This window comes from Chiloscyllium plagiosum, unplaced genomic scaffold (genome assembly GCF_037043375.1).
Source record: "Chiloscyllium plagiosum isolate Xiang-an unplaced genomic scaffold, Cpla_swu_hap1 HiC_scaffold_31, whole genome shotgun sequence".
Classification (NCBI taxonomy): domain Eukaryota; kingdom Metazoa; phylum Chordata; class Chondrichthyes; order Orectolobiformes; family Hemiscylliidae; genus Chiloscyllium; species Chiloscyllium plagiosum.
The window spans coordinates 12,983,905-13,001,989 of NW_028270169.1; the positions used below are offsets into that span (position 1 = coordinate 12,983,905).

Sequence of the window (18,085 nt, forward strand, 5' to 3'; positions counted from 1 at the left end):
GCTTAATTTCTTTGGAGTTTTGGGGAAGAGGAGTGAGCCTGGGTGGGATGTTATTTGGAGGATCAGTGTGGAGTTGTTGGGCCGAAGGGCCTGTTTCCATACTGTAGTAAATCTAATCTTTGGGTACAACTGACTACAGTCAGTTACAGTGATTGTGTTGCCTGACAGCTTGTTAACTCAAAAAGAGTGGCGCTGTAACAGCACAGCAGGTCAGGAGCATCCGAGGAGCAGGAGAATTGACGTTTCAGGCATAAGCCCTTCAGCAGGAATGTTGTGCTTTTCCAGCGACACACTTTTTGACTCTGATCTCTAGCATCTGGCACTCCTCACTTTCTCCAAGTTAAACTCTGCTGAAATCAGGAGAAATTGAAAATTCGGGCTTCTTTCTTGCTGGTCTGTGGTGTGATACCTTGGAAGATCCAATCCGTGCCTGCGTTGGAGGGGTGCAGTTGTGTTATGGGTTCTTAGTTTCACTATATTTGCAACGTAATTGACTCCTTCCAGAAGTGGACCTTGACTTCCTTTGAGAGTGTACTTTTGTCTGACCATATTTAAACAGATGCAGCAAAACCCAGGCAAGAAATGGAGGACCCTGGCCATACTTCCTCAGCAGTTGCTTTTCTCATGTGCGCGCTATGTCTTTTGAAACATAGAAAATAGGTGCAGGAGTTGGCCATCCAACCCTTCCAGGTGGCACCTTAAAGAGAGTTCAGCTTAAAGGACTGTGTGAACAGTGTTGCGACTGTGCCTGATCTATGTCTGCTGTGGGTTTGTAGGCCGCACACAGAGAAATCAGTCATACTGCTGAATTGTCTGCTTCAAACTTATAATGTTGTTTCACTGCTTCAAATATAAACTGGCCCACAGAGTTAATCCGTCCCTGGCAAGCGACTGATTATTGGATCATTAACATCACAGAATACAGGGAGAACTAGCCGTTTGGATACAGAATTGATAGAAGACAGAGGGTGGTGGTGGAGGGTTGTTTTTCAGACTGGAGACCTGTGACCAGTAGAGTGTCGCAAGAATCGCTGCTGGGTCCTCTACTTTTCATCATTTATATAAATGATTTGGATGTGAACATCAGAGGTACAGTTAGTAAGCTTGCAGATGACACCAAAATTGGAGGTGTAGTGGACAGCGAAGAGGGTTACCTCAGATTACAACAGGATCTTGACCAGATGGGCCAATGGGCTGAGAAGCGGCAGATGGCGTTTAATTCAGATAAATGCGAGGTGCTGCATTTTGGGAAAGTAAATCTTAGCAGGACTTATACACTTAATGGTAAGGTCTTGGGGAGTGTTGCTGAACAAAGGGACTTTGGAGTGCAGGTTCCTAGCTCCTTGTAAGTGGAGTCGCAGGTAGATAGGATAGTGAAGAAGGCATTTGGTATGTTTTCCTTTATTGGTCAGAGTGTTGAGTACAGGGTTTAGGAGGTCATGTTGCGGCTGAACAGGTCATTGGTTAGGCCACTGTTGGAATATTACATGTAATTCTGGTCTCCTTCCTATTGGAAGGAGCTTGTGAAACATGAAAGGGTTCAGAGAAGATTTACAAGGATGTTGCCAGGGTTGGAGGATTTGAGCTACAGGGAGAGGCTGAACATGCTGGGGCTGTTTTCCCTGGAGCGAGGCTGAGGGGTGATCTTATAGAGGTTTATAAAATCATGAGGGACATAGATAGGATAAAGAGATAAGGTATTTTCCCTGCGTTGGGAGTGTCCAAAGCGAGAGGGGACAGGTTTAGGGTGAGAGGGGAAAGATATAAAAGAGACCTAAGTAGCAACTTTTTCACGCAGATGGTGGTATGTGTGTGGAATGAGCTGCCAGAGGAAGTGGTGGAGGCTGGTACAATTGCAACATTTGAAAGGCATGTGGATAGGTATATGAATAGGAAGGGTTTAGAGGGATATGGGCCAAGTGCTGGCAAATGGGACAAGATTAGGTTAGGATATCTGGTCGGCATGAACGGGTTGGACCGAAGGATCTGTTTTCGTGCTGGAGATCTGTATGACTCTATGTGAATGCTTCCAATTGACTATCAGATGAGTCAGTAGGTTGTGGGTTCAATCCCGAGTGTGGGGCTTAAACAAAATATTTAGCCTGGATTGCCAGTTGAATGCTGAGAGAGTTGGAGGTACCATCTTTGGGGTGAGACATTAAAGCAAGACCCTGTGGGCTGTCTAAAGCTGATCTTAACAGTCTGATAGTGTGATTTCAAAGACGAACTGTAGTTCTCTCCAGTACTCTGAGGAATCCGATCCAACACCTGAACGAGATTATCTGGTCATTTATCTCAGTGTTGTTTGTGGGATCTTGAAGCACATTTAAAACGTAGTTGCTGTGGTAATGTCAAGAACACAGCAGCTAATTTGCATACAGGAAATGTGATACTGACAAGAGAATCTGTTTCTGTGATGTTGTTTGAGAGGCAGGTATTCACCAAGATGCTCCCCTGTTCCTTTCCAGCAATCCCTTCTCTCCAGAGGATCGAGAGTCTTAGGAAGTCCGTGCCACAGACAGCTGTGGGGGCAGAGTACTTGTATGTACTTAAGGCTGAGGTAGATTCTTGAACAGTCGATGAATCGAGGGTTATTGGGAAAATGTAGGAAATGGACATGAGGTATGTCGAGTCAGGCTGAATGGCAGAACAGGCTCGAGGGGCTGAATGGCCTCCTGCTGATCCTTATAGTTTAATGGGATCACTTCTATCCAGCTTCTATCCAGTAAGACAGTGCATCTGTTAAGATCTGATCTGAAACACAGCACTTCTGACAGTGCAGCACTCCTTTAGCACTGCATTTAGTCAGCTGACCTCATTGTGCTCACTGGACTTAATATTGAATTCAGCGCATCTAGATTGCGAACCCATTCCCCTTCCTTTAGCTTGTTGCATTCTCCGTGACCATGTCCTCTCTCCCATACCCCCCCCCCCCCCCCCCGCCCGACTCCAGTGGGACTGTCTGTCCTTTCCAGTCTAGCAGTTACACACACCATTGTTCTGCCTTTCTCACGTTCTGATCATTTAGTCTGCACTGTCAACATTCTTTCTCCCCCAGCACTCCACCCTCACACTGTTGCATCAATGCAGTACCCTCCACATGACCCCTGACAAAGGGTCATCTAGACTCAAGAGGTTAGCTTGCTCTCTCTCAGTGGATGCTGCCTGATACCCCCACTGTGATCTCCAGCATTTTTTTTTTTGTTTTCAGTGCAGACTCCAGCAGCTGCAGGAACTTGCTGCTCAGATTCCACAGTGAGTTTCAAACCCGCAACCCGTTGACTCAGCAGCAAGAGCACTACCCGCTGAGCTGCAGCTGATGCGTATTTCCTTTGCTCTTCATTTTTCTCATCCATCTCGACAGGAGATGCCAACATTATGGTATGGCTGTGCCGTAAAAATGCTTAATAACTCCTGACTATTCTGCAGGGTGGTTTTGAAACGTCATTTCTCAGTTTGGAAGCTTACAAGTTTAACTTTGCCAGGGGAGTAGAGTTGATTAAAGATGGACTGCTTCAGATTTCGCCTTCTCTCAGTACAATGTGTACTGCCCAGTGAAGGGCTGATTTCCCTTGCAACTTATAGCCTGCTGTGTATTTTAAGGTATTTATAACAGTGACCACATTTCAAAAACATGTCATTGGCTGCATCCTCAGGTTGTGAAATACCCTGCATCAGTGTGAGTTAACCAGAAGGTTTTCGTTAACTTCCAGGAGGAGACCTTTAAACACTGCTCCACCCCCCACCCCCCTCACCATACACCTGCCCCCTGCTGGTATATTAGAGAACAGACCTATTCATTCACAGTCAATCTGGCATTTGTATGGGCTTTTGTAGCGCATCTCTAATTACCTCCTAGTAACTGGTGCTAAACTGCTTTTGTGGATACAGCTGAATGGTTAGTTAAGAGCAAAGAAAGGACTCTGAGGAATCGACCACATTTCTGCATTTCTGAAATCAGATACAAGCCACGCAGGATAATGTGGACATCAGAAAACATATCAGCCAGTTTGTGTACTGCAAGCATTTATAAACTGTGTGGAAAACTAGAAGATATTGAACTGTTTGGCACTTTCTGCATTAGAAGGAGTTTTCACTAAAGTATAAGAGAACTTTTCATTTCCTGAATATGAGGTCAACCAGTTAATGTGGGCTGTGATGCACTTGCTGAACACAAGAACTTGTGATTTTTGGGAAAGCAGCCTAGCAAAGCCTTGAGGGAGCTAAGACATTGCCTTTAATTGCCAGAAAACTGGATCCCTTGGTTGATGGCTGCCAAACAATTCTTTCTAGTCTCAGGTTCTGTTTCACCAACCTAAAAAAATCAGATGGATGAGAATGGCAGCTTAATGTTCCAGAATACAAATGCTACAGGAAGGACAGAAAGGGAGGCAAGAGAGGAGGGGGAGTGGCGTTTTTGATAAGGAATAGCATTACAGCTGTGCTGAGGGAGGATATTCCCGGAAATACATCCAGGGAAGTTATTTGGGTGGAACTGAGAAATAAGAAAGGGATGATCACTTTATTGGGGTGGTATTATAGACCCCCTAATAGTCAGAGGGAAATTGAGAAACAAATTTGTAAGGCGTTCTCAGTTATCTGTAAGAATAATAGGGTAGTTATGGTAGGGGATTTTAACTTTCCAAACATAGACTGGGACTGCCATAGTGTTAAGGGCTTAGATGGAGAGGAATTTGTTCAGCATGTAAAAGAACATTTTCTGATTCAGTATGTGGATGTACCTACTAGAGAAGGTGCAAAATGTGACCTACTTTTGGGAAATAAGGCAGGGCAGGTGACTAAGGTGTCAGTGGGGGAGCACTTTGATGCCAGCAACCATAATTCTATTAGTTTTAAAATAGTGATGGAAAAGGATAGACCAGATCTAAAAGTTAAAATTTCTAAATTGAGGAAGGTTAGTTTTGACGTTATTAGACAAGAACTTTCAAAAGCTGATTGGGGGCAGTTGTTTGCAGCTAAAGGGACGGCTGGAAAATGGGAAGCCTTCAGAAAGGAAATAACAAGAGTCCGAAGACAGTATATTCCTGTTAAGTTGAAAGGAAAGGCTGGTAGGTATGGGGAGTGCTGGATGACTAGAGAAATTGAGGGTTTGGTTAAGAAAAAGAAGAAAGCGTATGTCAAGTATAGACAGGATAGATCGAGTGAATCCTTATAAGAGTATAAAGGCAGTAGGAGTATATTTAAGAGGGAAATCAGGAGGGCAAAAAGGGGACATGAGATAGCTTTGGCAAATAGAGTTCAGGAGAATCTACAGGGTTTTTACAAATGCATTAAGGACAAAAGGGTAACTAGGGAGATAATAGGGCCCCTCAAAGATCAGCAAGGTGATCTTTGTGTGGAGCCACAGGAGAAGTGGAGATACTAAACAAGTATTTTGCATCAGTATTTACTGTGGAAAAGGATATGGAAGATGTAGAATGTAGGGAAATAGATGGCGACATCTTGAAAAATGTCTATAGTACGGAGGAAGGAGTGCTGGATAAATCCTCAGGACCTGATCAGGTGTACCCTAGAACTCTGTGGGAAGGTAAGGAAGTGATTGCTGGGCCCCTTGCTGAGATATTTGTATCATCGATAGTCACAGGTGAGGTGCCAGAAGACTGGAGGTTGGCTAATGTGGTGCCACTGTTTAAGAAAGGTGTTAAGGACTAGCCAGGGAACTATAGACCGGTGTGCCTGACCTCGGTGGTGGGCAAGTTGTTGGAGGGAATCCTGAGGGACAGGATGTACATGTATTTGGAAAGGCAAGGACTGATTAGGGATAGTCAATATGGCTTTATGCATGGGAAATCATGTCTCACAAACTTGATTGAATTTTTTGAAGAAGTAACAAAGAGGATTGATGAGGGCAGAACAATAGACTGATCTGTATGGACTTCAGTAAGACGTTCGCCAAGGTTCCCCATGGGAGACTGATTAGCAAGGTTAGATCTCACAGAATACAGGGCGAACTAGCCATTTGGATACAGAACTGGCTCAAAGGTAGGAGACAGAGGGTGGTGGTGGAGGGTTGTTTTTCAGACTGGAAGCTTTGTGGAGTGCCACAAGGATTGGTGCTGGGTCCACTACTTTTCATCATTTATATAAATGATTTGGATGTGAGCATAAGAGGTATAGTTAGTAAGTTTGCAGATGACACCAAAATTGGAGGTATAGTAGACAGTGAAGAGGGTTACCTCAGATTACAACAGGATCTTGATCAGATGGGCCAATGGGCTGAGGAGTGGCAGATGGAGTTTAACTTAGATAAGTGCGAGATGCTGCATTTTGGGAAAGCAAATCAGAGCAGGATTTATACACTTAATGGTAAGGTCCTGGGGAGTGTTGCTGAACAAAGAGACCTTGGAGTGTAGCTCCTTGAAAGTGGAGTCACAGGTAGATAGGATAGTGAAGAAGGCGTTTGGTATGCTTTCCTTTATTGGTCAGAGTATTGAGTACAGGGTTTAGGAGGTCATGTTGCAGCTGTACAGGACATTGGTTAGGCCACTGTTGGAATATTACATGTAATTCTGGTCTCCTTCCTATTGGAAAGATATTGTTAAATTTGAAAGGGTTCAGAAAAGATTTACAAGGATGTTGCCAGGGTTGGAGGATTTGAGCTATAGGGAGAGGCTGAACAGGCTGGGGCTGTTTTCCCTGGAGTGTCGGAGGCTGAGGGGTGATCTTATAGAGGTTTATCAAATCATGAGGGACATAGATAGGATGAACAAATAAGGTATTTTCCCTGGGTTGGGAGAGTCCAAAACTAGAGGGCACAGGTTTAGGGTGAGAGGGTAAAGATATAAAGGAGACCTAAGAGGTAACTTTTTCATGCAGAGGGTGATGTGTGTATGGAATGAGCTGCCAGAGGAAGTGGTGGAGGCTTGTACAATTACAGCATTTAAAAGGCATCTGGATGGGTATATGAACAGGAAGGGTTTGGAGGGATAGAGGCCAGGTGCTGGCAGGTGAAACTAGATTGGATTGGGACGGGTTGGACTGAAAGTTCTGTTTCCGTGCTGTACATCTCTATGACTGTGACTCTGTCTCCCACCTTCTCTTGGTTGCAGTAATTGGGGACCTGATGAAAATTTCCACTCTTCGGTATTTTGACTGCCTTATACAGCCTGAGAAGCTGAACTCTTTGACCTTTCTCCAAAGACTTGGAACCAGCTTAATTTCCATCCAAAGCAAAACTTGTTTGGAAGATCTTTTAGCAATGTACACCGTCAACAATTCGATTTTGTCAACAAAAGTCCTGGTGGATCGTGAGAATCCATTAAACTCTCCCGTGTGTTTTCATTTGGACAATAAGAGTGTCTTACATTTGAAGCCTTTTTTGAAACATTATCTCAGCACTGACTTTGTTGTCTTTGTGTTGTGTGGGTGTGTGTGTGCGCGCACGCGTATGTGTGAGTGCGTGTGTATGAATGTGCATGAATGAGCATGTGTGAGCGTGTGTGTGTATGTGTGTGCGTGAGTGTGCGTGTGTATGAATGCATATGTGCATGCGTATGTATGTCTATTTTGTGATTAAAAAGACATAACGTTCAAATTCTGGATTCTAGCCAAGATGGTAAAACTTATTTTTATAAGCAGGAAACATGATGAAAGCCTACTTTATTGTAGATAACAGCGCCAATAGGAAACTGATTGGACTCCTTGGTGATGAAGTTAAAATGAAGTGGCTGTGGTCTTACCACACCATAGTACCGTTCTCTCTCTGGAGCGAGGAGACTGGTGAGGGTTTAACCTGAGGATCACCACGCCTCATGCGAAGGGAGAGATTAAGAAGGAGAGTCCTGCATGGTAACCTCAGCCGGTGATGGGAATGGAACCCACACTGTTGGGCTTCACTGTACTTTGCAAACCAGATATCCAGCCAACTGAGCGCAAATGCTTATGGTTCAATCGGTGCCCGATTAGCTGCGCATTCCATCAATCCCAGCCATAACAACCTCACTGCTCAACGTTCATGACTCAGAGAGCCGAGGGCACTCCCTGCTGACCCTGGTTGACATCTCCACCTGGAACAACAGCTCCCAGGGGATTTTGAATCACCCCCACCTTCACACGTGTCGACCCTTGTTTGTGAATGGTACTCGCACCAGTCAGTACTGTCCCATTGTGCACTGGATGCCTTTGAGTCACAAATGTGTGCTTGTAATTTGAATTATTGTAATTCTAATTGTCAGGCTGGAAGAGAATACACCAGAAAACCTTAAATGGCTGCTTGGAAGTTGATTTGTAATTCTGTTGGAGACAGTTAGATGAATAGCAGCGGCAGTGATGATGACGTGCCTGAAACAGAATCCTCTAGTCACTCTGGTGTTAAATCATTTCGGCTGTGCGAGGCAGTGATTGAACAGAGAATTCGCCTTGTATCAGGAGCTGTCACAACTCTGCTATTCTAATGAGGTCTCGGTGGGATTGACTTCAGTCTTGTTCATCTGCTGTGCATATTTACTCAACCAATGTTTTGGCTCTGGCCTGTTATTTTTACATATGTCTGTAAAACTAACACGAGCGTATTAAATGATATTACAGGGACACCCACTCCTGCCCCCTCCTCCACCCACCTAGCTCCCTCCCAGCTTTCCCATTCCATGTAGTGCTAGAGTGATGGACAGTTCTTCAAACGCACAGCAAGTGAAAGGAGGGGAAGTGCAACTCTTTGTATCTTTACATAGCTAGCAGCAATTCAAAGAACTGAGGATGCTGGAAATCAGCAACAAAAAATAAAAGACAGAAATTGCTGGGAAAGCCCAGAAGGTCCGGCTGTATCTGTGGAGAGAGAGAGTAGAGTTAATTTCCGAACTTAGGTATATGTTAGAAGACACTATTGCTCCATAACCTCTCATTCCCCAAAGGGGGCATTTGTTCCTGTCATTCTTCTTTATTCATTTTTTATTTTTTATTTTCTAGATGCATTTTCATTTATTTTAGGTCTCTATCTATTTCTAACCCCCTCCTCCCTGCCTTCAATTATTGCCTCAGTTTTCCTCCCTCTAACTGTGTGGTTAAATTGGATCAGATCTAAGCTCTGCAGTCCAGCCACATCCAGTCATGAACGGTGGTGGACAATTAAACAACTCTCTGTAAGGAGGAGGCTCCACAAATATCCCCATCCTCAATGATGGGAGAGCCCAGCACATCAGTGCAAAAGACAAGGCTGAAGATTTCGCAGCAGTCTTCAGCCAGAAGTGCTGAGTGGGATGATCCATCTCAGCATCCTCCAGTGGTCCCCAGCATCACAGATATCAGCCTTCAGCCAATTCGATTCTCTCCACATGATATCAGTAAACAGGTGGAGACACTGCATACTCTAAAGGCTACAGGCCCTGAAAACGTTCCAGCGATTTTACTGAAGACTTGTGCTCCAGAATGTGCGGCTCCCCTAGCCAAGCTGTTCCAGTACGGTTACAACACTGGCATCCACAAAACAATGTGGAAAGTTTCCCAAGTATGTCCTAAGGATAAAAAGCAGGACAAATCCAACCTGGCCAATTCTCGCCCCAATCAGTCTACTCTTCATCATCAATAAAGTGATGGAAGGTGTCATCAACAGTGCGATCAGTGCTACCCGCTCAGCAATAACCTGCTCAGTGACACCCCCCAGTTTGGGTTCTGCCAGGGCCACTCAGCTCCTGACCTCATTACAGCCTGGGTTCAAACATGGACAAAAGAGCTGAATTCCAGAGGGGAGGGTGAGAGTGACAGCCCTTAACATCAAAGCTGCATTTGACCAAGTGTGGCATCAAGGAGCCCTGGCTAAACTGGAATCAATGGGCATCAGAGGGCAAACTCTCCGGGGGTTACAGTCATACCTGACACAGAGGAAGATGGTCATGGTTGTTGGAGGTCAGTCATCTCACCTCCAGGACATCTCTGCAGGAGTTCCTCAGGGTAATGTCCTAGGCCCAGCCATCTTCAACTGCTTCATCAATGACCTTCCCTCTGTTGTAAGGTCTGAAGTGGAGGTGTTTGCTGATGACTGCACAATGTTCAGCACCATCCACTACTCCTCAGATACTGATGCAGTCCACGTTCAAATACAACATGATCGAGACAATATCCAGGCTTGGCCTGACAAGTGGCAAGTAACATCCGCACCATACAAATGCCAGGCTATGACTATCACTAATAAGAGACAATCTAACCACCACCCCATTGCATTCAACAGTTTTATCATTACTGAATTCCCTACTGTCAACATCCTGAGGGTGACTAGGAACTCAACTGGACTCGTCACATAAACACAGTGGCTACAAGAGCAGGTCAGAGGCTGGGAACACTACAGTGAGTAAGAGTCCTCCCCATGGTTTGTCCACCACTTACAAGGCACAAGTCAGGAGTGTGATGGAATACTCCCCACTTGCCTGGACGGGTGCAGCTCCAACAACACTCAAGAAGCTTGACACCATCCAGGGCAAAGCAGCCCGCTTGATTGGCACCACATCTACAAGCATCCACTCCCTCCATCACTGATGCTCAGTAGAGGCAGGGTGACACAGGGGTTCAGTGGTTAGCACTGCTGCCTCACAGCTCCAGAGACTAGCCTCGGGCGACTGTGTGGAGTTTGCACATTCTCCCTGTGTCTGTGTAGGTTTCCTCCGGGTGCTCCGGATTCTCGTTTGGGTCGATTGGCCATGTTGTGCAGGCTATGCGGGGAATGCAGGGTTACAAGGGTAGGGGGTGGGTCTGTGTGGGATGCTCTTCGGAGGGTCAGTGTGACTCAATGGACTGAATGGCCTGTTTCCACACTATAGGGATTCTATTCTTCTTCTTCTATACTCTCTACAAGATGCATTGCAGATATCCACCAAAGATCCTCAGACAGCACCTTCCAAACCCACAGCCACTACCATCTAGAAGGACAAGGGAAGCAGATATGTGGAACCACCATCCTGTTCCCCTCCATGCCTCTCCCCATCCTAACTTGGAAATATATCAGTCTTCCTTCATTATCACTGGGTCAAAATTCTTGAATTCGCTCCAGGGCATTGTGGGTCAACCCACAGCACATGGACTGCAGCAGTTTATGAAGGCAGCTCACCCCACCTTCTCAAGGGGCAACTAGGGATGGGCAATAAATGCTGGGCCCAGCCAATGACACCCACATCTCACAAAATAAATAAGTAATAACACAGTATAGAATGGTTCCTGAACCCTGAAGACCTTTCAGCACTGAACTCTCCTAATCACCTGTGTTTCACCAGTCTGGTTCCAGGACTTCATGGGCTCAGTTGTTTGGACAGGACCTGGAATGGTTCCAGCACAGAAGGAGGCTATTTGGCCCATCATGCCGACTCGTTCCACAAGAGCAACCCACCTGGTGCTGTGCTCCTGCCTTTCCCCTGTGGCCTTCAACGTGTTGCCACCTTCGAGTTTTTTTTTAATTCATGGGATGCTGGCCAGGTTTTACTGAAAGTTAAGTGTCACCCACATTGCCTTGGGTCTGGAGTCACATGTAGGCCAGACTGGGTACGGATTCTAGGTTAAAAACAAGGACTGCAGCTGCTGGAAACCAGAATCTAGATTAGTGTGGTGCTGGAAAAGCAGAGCAGGTCAGGCAGCATCCAAGGAGCAGGAAAATCGACGTTTCGGGCAAAAGCCCGGGGAACATTTCTCTCTCCTTTGGTTTTTAATGACTTTCAGCTGTGGCTGCCATTATGTAATGCACTTCATGTAAAGATATTTTTTACTGAATTGAGATGTCACCATCTACTGTGGTGGGATTCAAACTCATGTCCCCAGAGCATTAGCCTGGATTACTAGTCCACTAGGCCATCACCTCCCATGGTATGAGTCTGGGGCCTCTGGATTAAGAGACCAGAGCTGAAAAATGTGTTGCTGGAAAAGCGCAGCGGGTCAGGCAGCATCCAAGGAGCAGGAGAATCGACGTTTCGGGCATAAGCGCTTATGCCCGAAACGTCGATTCTCCTGCTCCTTGGATGCTGCCTGACCTGCTGCGCTTTTCCAGCAACACATTTTTCAGCTCTGATCTCCAGCATTGCAGTCCTCACTTTCTCCTAATTAAGAGACCAGTGACAATCATCCATTTACCTTTCCAAAGCCATAATTGAATGTGTCTCCAGCATTCAATTTTTTTGAAATTTGGCCTGAAGATTCATACTAGATTTGATGCATGAACTCTGTATTTCTTTCTGCAGATGCTTCGAGATCCGATGAGTTTCACCAGCAATTGATGTATTTATTTCACATTTCCATCATTGTTAGTATCTTGCCTTCAGTACGGAGACATTTCTGTTGTGGAAAGGGTAGTGGTGAATGAAGGAATGTAAATGCAGTTGGGATAGAGATCAATCATGACTCCTCCTAATTCCATATGAAAAATTATCGCTGTGCTTTTAAGGTTGCCAGACCTTAGATAGTGTATATTTTTGCCTAAATGTGAGTCCCACATACATTCTCTGTACACACCTAATTCCAAGTACAGGTGCACAATCCTTTATCTGAAACGCTCAGGACCAGCTGGTTTTCGGAATTCAGAATTTTTCGAATTTCAGAATTAGTGGTAGTTTGATGGTGAAACTTTTAAAAATATTTCCTAAGAACAGACGTACTGTGAGTAAAACGGGCCCTGAAACAAAATTGAGGCCTGCCAGTGCTGGGCCACGCCCCCCCCCCAGTGTCACAGCTGAGTGACACGCATCGAGTGGGTGTGGAGTTGGGTTAGCTGTTTGCACGCTAAACAACCTTGTTAATGAGAAAGAAACTTCTCAAAAAACCTTCGGACTTTTCGGATGTCAGGATTTCGGATAAAGGGTTGCCTGCCTGTATCTAATTCCAATAATTTTCTGTGTAGAATGTTGGTATTTGGGGCTTATGGCATCTGCATAAGCATAGAGGGCACGCTTTGGTTCAATTACCATACCCACCAAACACCCACCAACTCTGTACAGCTTGCCCAGCTGAGACCACCCTAACGCTGGAAGGTTCACCCTTTTGTATCCCAGCAGTGACATCGAGACCCACTAGCCGTTGTCAACAGTGGCAGAATTGTCACATCAGACCCATTCCCAGGTCTGGCATTTAAATCAGGTTCTGTTCCAGTCCCCGCGAGCACAGAAAGAAGGAGCAGGCATAGACCATTCAGCCCATTGAGCCTGTTCCACCATTCAATGCAATCGTAGCTGGTCCTTGATTTTAATTCCATTTTCCACTGGGATTACATGAGAGACCAAACATCCATCTAACCCCAGCCTTAAACTAATCCAATGATGGAGCATGAATAACCCTCTGGAGGAGAGAATTACTAAAGATTTTGTTTGCATTTTGTTTTTACTTTCTTGTGGGATGTGGGTGTCGCTGGCTGGGCCCAGCATTTATTACCCATCCCTCATTGCCCCTTGAGAAGATGGGGATGAGCGGCCTTGTTGAACTGTTGCACTCCTGCTGTAGGTAGTATCTGCTATGTATCAATGAGCTCATCTCCCAGTCTCCTAAGCTCCAGAGGGTTGGCATGGTGGCTCAGTGGTTAGCACTGCTGCCTCACAGCACCAGGGTCTCAGGTTCGATCCCAGCCTCGGCAACTGTCCATGTGGCGTTTGCACATTCTCCCTGTGTCTGCTTGGGTTTCCTCTGGGTGCTCCGGTTTCCTCCCACAGTCCAAAGATGTGCAGATCAGGTGAATTGGCCACGCTAAATTGCCCATAGCGCTAGGTGCATTAGTCAGAGGGAAATGGGTCTGGGTGGGTTACTCTTCGGAGAGTCGGTGTGGGCTGGTTGGGCCAAAGGGCCTGTTTCCACACTGTAGGGAATCTAATCTAATATAGACCCAGTTTGCTCGGTCTCTCATCATTGGACAGCCTCTTCATCCCAGGGCCAACATAATCATCTTCACTGCTTCCCCTCCAAAGCACATGTATCCTTACTTAACGACAGACAGCAAAACTGCACACTGTGAGTCACATCTCCCATCAGCAAGAGGGTTATCCAGAAATCCTTTACCTCCTCAAGCAGGGAACTCTGACAGTTTGAAAATCCTAGAGAACCAGCTGATACACATTGAGATCGGTTACACAGGTTACAGTATTCACAATCCCCAACTTGGAGATGATTATGACATCGGAATGCCTAAAGGCACTTGTATAAGACTCACCAAGCCATTTGGAAGAATGTGGTAATCTTGACTGATTATTGGGTCAGTGTTGAACAGAAACACCAAATGATCGCTCGTGTTTTGCTTTAAATGCAGGCATTCCTACTCTCCTTATCCTGGACCAGGAGGGAAAGATAATCACACGCCAAGGGAGGCCGGCAGTGCTCAATGACATAGATTGCAAAGAATTTCCGTGGCATCCGAAACCAGTATTAGAACTGAAAGAGTCGAACGCCTTGCAGCTGAATGAGAGGCCTAGCCTTGTTCTGTTTGTAGGTATGCAATGTTAGTCATGTAGTCCCTCTGCACTGGTGGGTTTGTATATATCTGTTTCTCCCTCACTCTCCTCCTCCACACTCTGCCTCACACTCTATTTTCCCTGCACTCTATCCCTCGCTCTCTCTTTCTCCCTTGCTCTCTTTTCCTCCCTCACAATCTTTGTCCCTCGCTCAATCTCTCTCTCTCTTTCTACCCCCTTTTTTCTCCCACACACTCACCTTCACTCTCTCTCTTTCTCCCTCACACTCTCTTTTTCTCTCTCGCACTGTTTGTCCCTCACTCAATTTCTCTCTCTTGCTCTCTCTTTCTCCCTCACTCTTTCCCTTTCTGCCTGACACTCCCTCTTTCTCCCTCACTCTTTCTCTCTCTTTATCTCCCTCTCGCCACCTTTCTCTCTCTCACACACACGTGTGTTGTGTGTGTGTAAACATACCCATGTTTGCACATAAATTTTGATTTATTTTAAAACTTGCAAGAAGCTGGCTAAAATGGGCTAGCAACCAGCTGATGGTTTTCCAAGATCACTCGTGTCACTTAGAAACAGGGGATGTAATTTTAAAAAGGTTTATGCACAGAAGGAGGCCATTGGTCCCGTACCTCCGTGCTGGTTAAGAAATAGTCACCCATCTGAATCCCAAATGTCAGCTCCTGGTAAGTTACAGCATTCTAAGTGTTTTAGTTTATAAGGGTTTCTGCTCCCACCAACTATTCGGGGGGTGAGTTCCTGCCAAGCCCCATCAGGCTCTGTCTTTGATCTTTCTAACAGAACCATGTCCTTATTATCCTATCTCTTTAGGCTCTTCGTAATTCACATACACTCACATTAAACAACCTCTGTATAAAGGAAAAGGAGTAACATGGAATAAACAGAATTAAAGCATGTGGGATAGGGAGTAACACACTGGCACAGATTGATGGTTGGTTATAGGCAGAAGAACAAATTGCAAGCTGACTGTTAGCAGGCTGTGACCAGTGGGATGCCTGCAGGAGCAGTGTCTGACCTGCACTGGTCACAATCTTTATGGACGATGTCTTGCTGCAGGTATCCAAGGCCTTGGTGAGGCCACACTTGGAATATTGTGGGCAGGTTTGGTCTCCTTTTCCGAGGAAGGATGCTCTTCCTCTCGAGGGAGTGTAGCGAAGTTTTCCCAGGCTGATTCCGGGGATGACGGGGCTGACGTAGGAGGAGAGATTGACTCGGATAGGATTGTTTTCGCTGGAGTTCAGATGAGTGAGGGAAGAATCTCATAGAGATGTATAACATTCTAACAGGACTGGACAGGGTAGATGCAGGGGGGATGTTCCCAATGGTGGGGGTGTCCAGAACCGGGGGGGGGGGGGGGGGGGGGGGGTCACAGTCTGAGGATTCGGGATGGACCATTCAGGATGGAGATGAGGAGACATTTCTTCACCCACAGAGTGATGAGCCTGTGGAATTCATTACCACAGGAAGTAGTTGATGTCAAAACATTGAATGTATTCAAGATATAGCACTTGGAGCAAATGGGGTCAAAGGTTATGGGGAGAAAGCAGGATTAGGCTATTGAGATGGACGATCAGCCATGATTGTGATGAATGGTGGAGCAGTCTTGAAGGGCTGATCGTATCTTCGATGTTTCTATGTTTAAAACTAGGTGGGAAAATGAGTTGTGAGGAGAAGAGTGCTAAGAGGCTTTGAGGGGATTTGGCCGGAGAGTGAGCAAGAGTATGGCCGACAGAGTATAATGAGGATCAGTGTGAGATCCTCCACTTTGGTAGGAAAGACGGAGATGCGTTTCTGAGAGGTTGTGATCTCTGAAGGGTCCTGGCTGAGTCACTGGACACAAATCACCGTAAGTTTACATTTAGGTGCAGCACCCAGTTAGGAAAATAAATGTTGGCCTCTCCCATGAGACGGTTGGAGAACAGCAATAAAACTGTCTGGCTGCCAATGTGCATCGTGGGTCAATGTGGAGTATTGGGTACTGTTTGGGTCTCTCTGTCTATTCCATAGAGCATTGCAGCAGAGGGTCACCTGACTGATTCCTGGGATGGAGGCATTCTCCAATGGGAAGTAAATGGAGGGACTGGGCCTCTGTTCTCTGGGATCTAGAAGAATGAGATGTGATCTCATTGAAACTTCCAAAATACTTTAAGGGGCAAGTACAGAAAAGATGTTTCCCCTGGCTAAGCAAATCCAGAACCAGGGGACACAGTTTCAACAGAAGGAGCAAGCCATTTCAGACTGAGATGGAATTCTGTGTTCCAGAGGGTGGCAAAGACTCAGTCATTGACCAAGTTCAAGACAGATCAACAGGTTTCTAAATCTGGATAGCGTTAAGGGAAATGGGGAATGCATTGGAATTTACGTTGAGGGATGGTGAGTCATGGGGCAGAACAGGGACAAGGGGCTGAAGGACCTGCTCCTGCTCCTATGTTACGAAAACAATTCCATTCCATCCCATCATTTCTCATCATTAGAATGTTCCCTCCCTGATATCCTCCCTGTAAATCTCCTCCATACCCTCTCGCGTGTGTGTGATCCTTCCCGGAATGATGTGACCAGCGTATTACCCAGTATTCTAACTCCAGTCTCGCATCACTTCCTTGCCTTTATACTCTAGACTTTGGCCCACGCAGGGGAACTATCCTGCAGGCTATCTTGACCATATTTTCTATCTGTTCTCTTCACATGGGTGAGCTGAGGTCAATGCAATATATGGCCTCTCAGTTCCTTTACATTTCTCAGTCTCCTATGTCTGTTGTATGATCCTTTGCCTTGCTTACTCTCCCTCAATATGTAACCTCACATTGAGAGTCAGAGAGATGTACAGCACAGAAACAGACCCTTCGGTCCAACTCGTCCATGCCGACCAGATATCCTAACCCAATCTAGTCCCATTTGCCAACACTTGGCCCATATCCCTCCAAACCCTTCCTATTCATATACCCATCCAAATGCCTCTTAAATGTTGCAATTGTACCAGCCTCCACCACTTCCTCTGGCAGCTCATTCCATACACGTACCACCCTCTGCGTGAAAACGTTGCCCCTTAGGTCCCGTTTAAATCTTTCCCCTTTAACCTAAAACCTATGCCCTCTAGTTTTGGACTCCCCTACCCTGGGGAAAAGGCCTTGACCCTGTCCATGCCCCTCAGGATTTTATAAACCTCGATACGGTCAACCTCCACCACCCCAGGATCAGCCTGCGATGTCCCCTCCATCGTCCTCAGCTATCGTTTTGCTTCAGAATTTGCAATGTACTTCATCCGGACCTGGTGATATTTTCACTTTTGAGGATGCTAAGTATTTATTATGTCTCCCCCCTCGCTGTGTTTAGTCCCTCCAATATGCACACACCCCCACCCCCCTCCCTTAAATACGACAGCTGCTTCTTCTCTCTCCTTTGGGAAAACTGACAAAAAGTATTCATTAAGAACCATGGGCCACCCTTTCACTTCCACACACAACTGGCCTGCCTCTTCCCTTAGTCACCCTCTTCTTGTTTATGCATTCAACCATATTTGGACTTTTCCTTGCCTGTAATTTTTTTTTGCATCCCCTTTCTAATTGTTCAAATTCTTTCCAATTTCACCTCTGCACTTTCTATACTCATGCGATTTCCTGCACTACTAAGATTTTGGCACAAGCCTAAACTTTCTATTTTATTCCATTCTGTACAGTCTTTGACATATGTGAAGT

General features: G+C 45.8%; 1 protein-coding gene across 1 annotated transcript in view; it reads left to right on the top strand.

Moving 5' to 3' along the window:
* Window positions 1-18,085, top strand: part of nxn (nucleoredoxin) — a 234,848-nt gene that overhangs the window by 189,282 nt on the left and 27,481 nt on the right. The window contains exon 6 of the mRNA XM_043718204.2: window positions 14,222-14,401. Coding sequence (XP_043574139.1) covers window positions 14,222-14,401 — 180 coding nt within the window. The remainder of the gene's footprint in view (window positions 1-14,221; window positions 14,402-18,085) is intronic.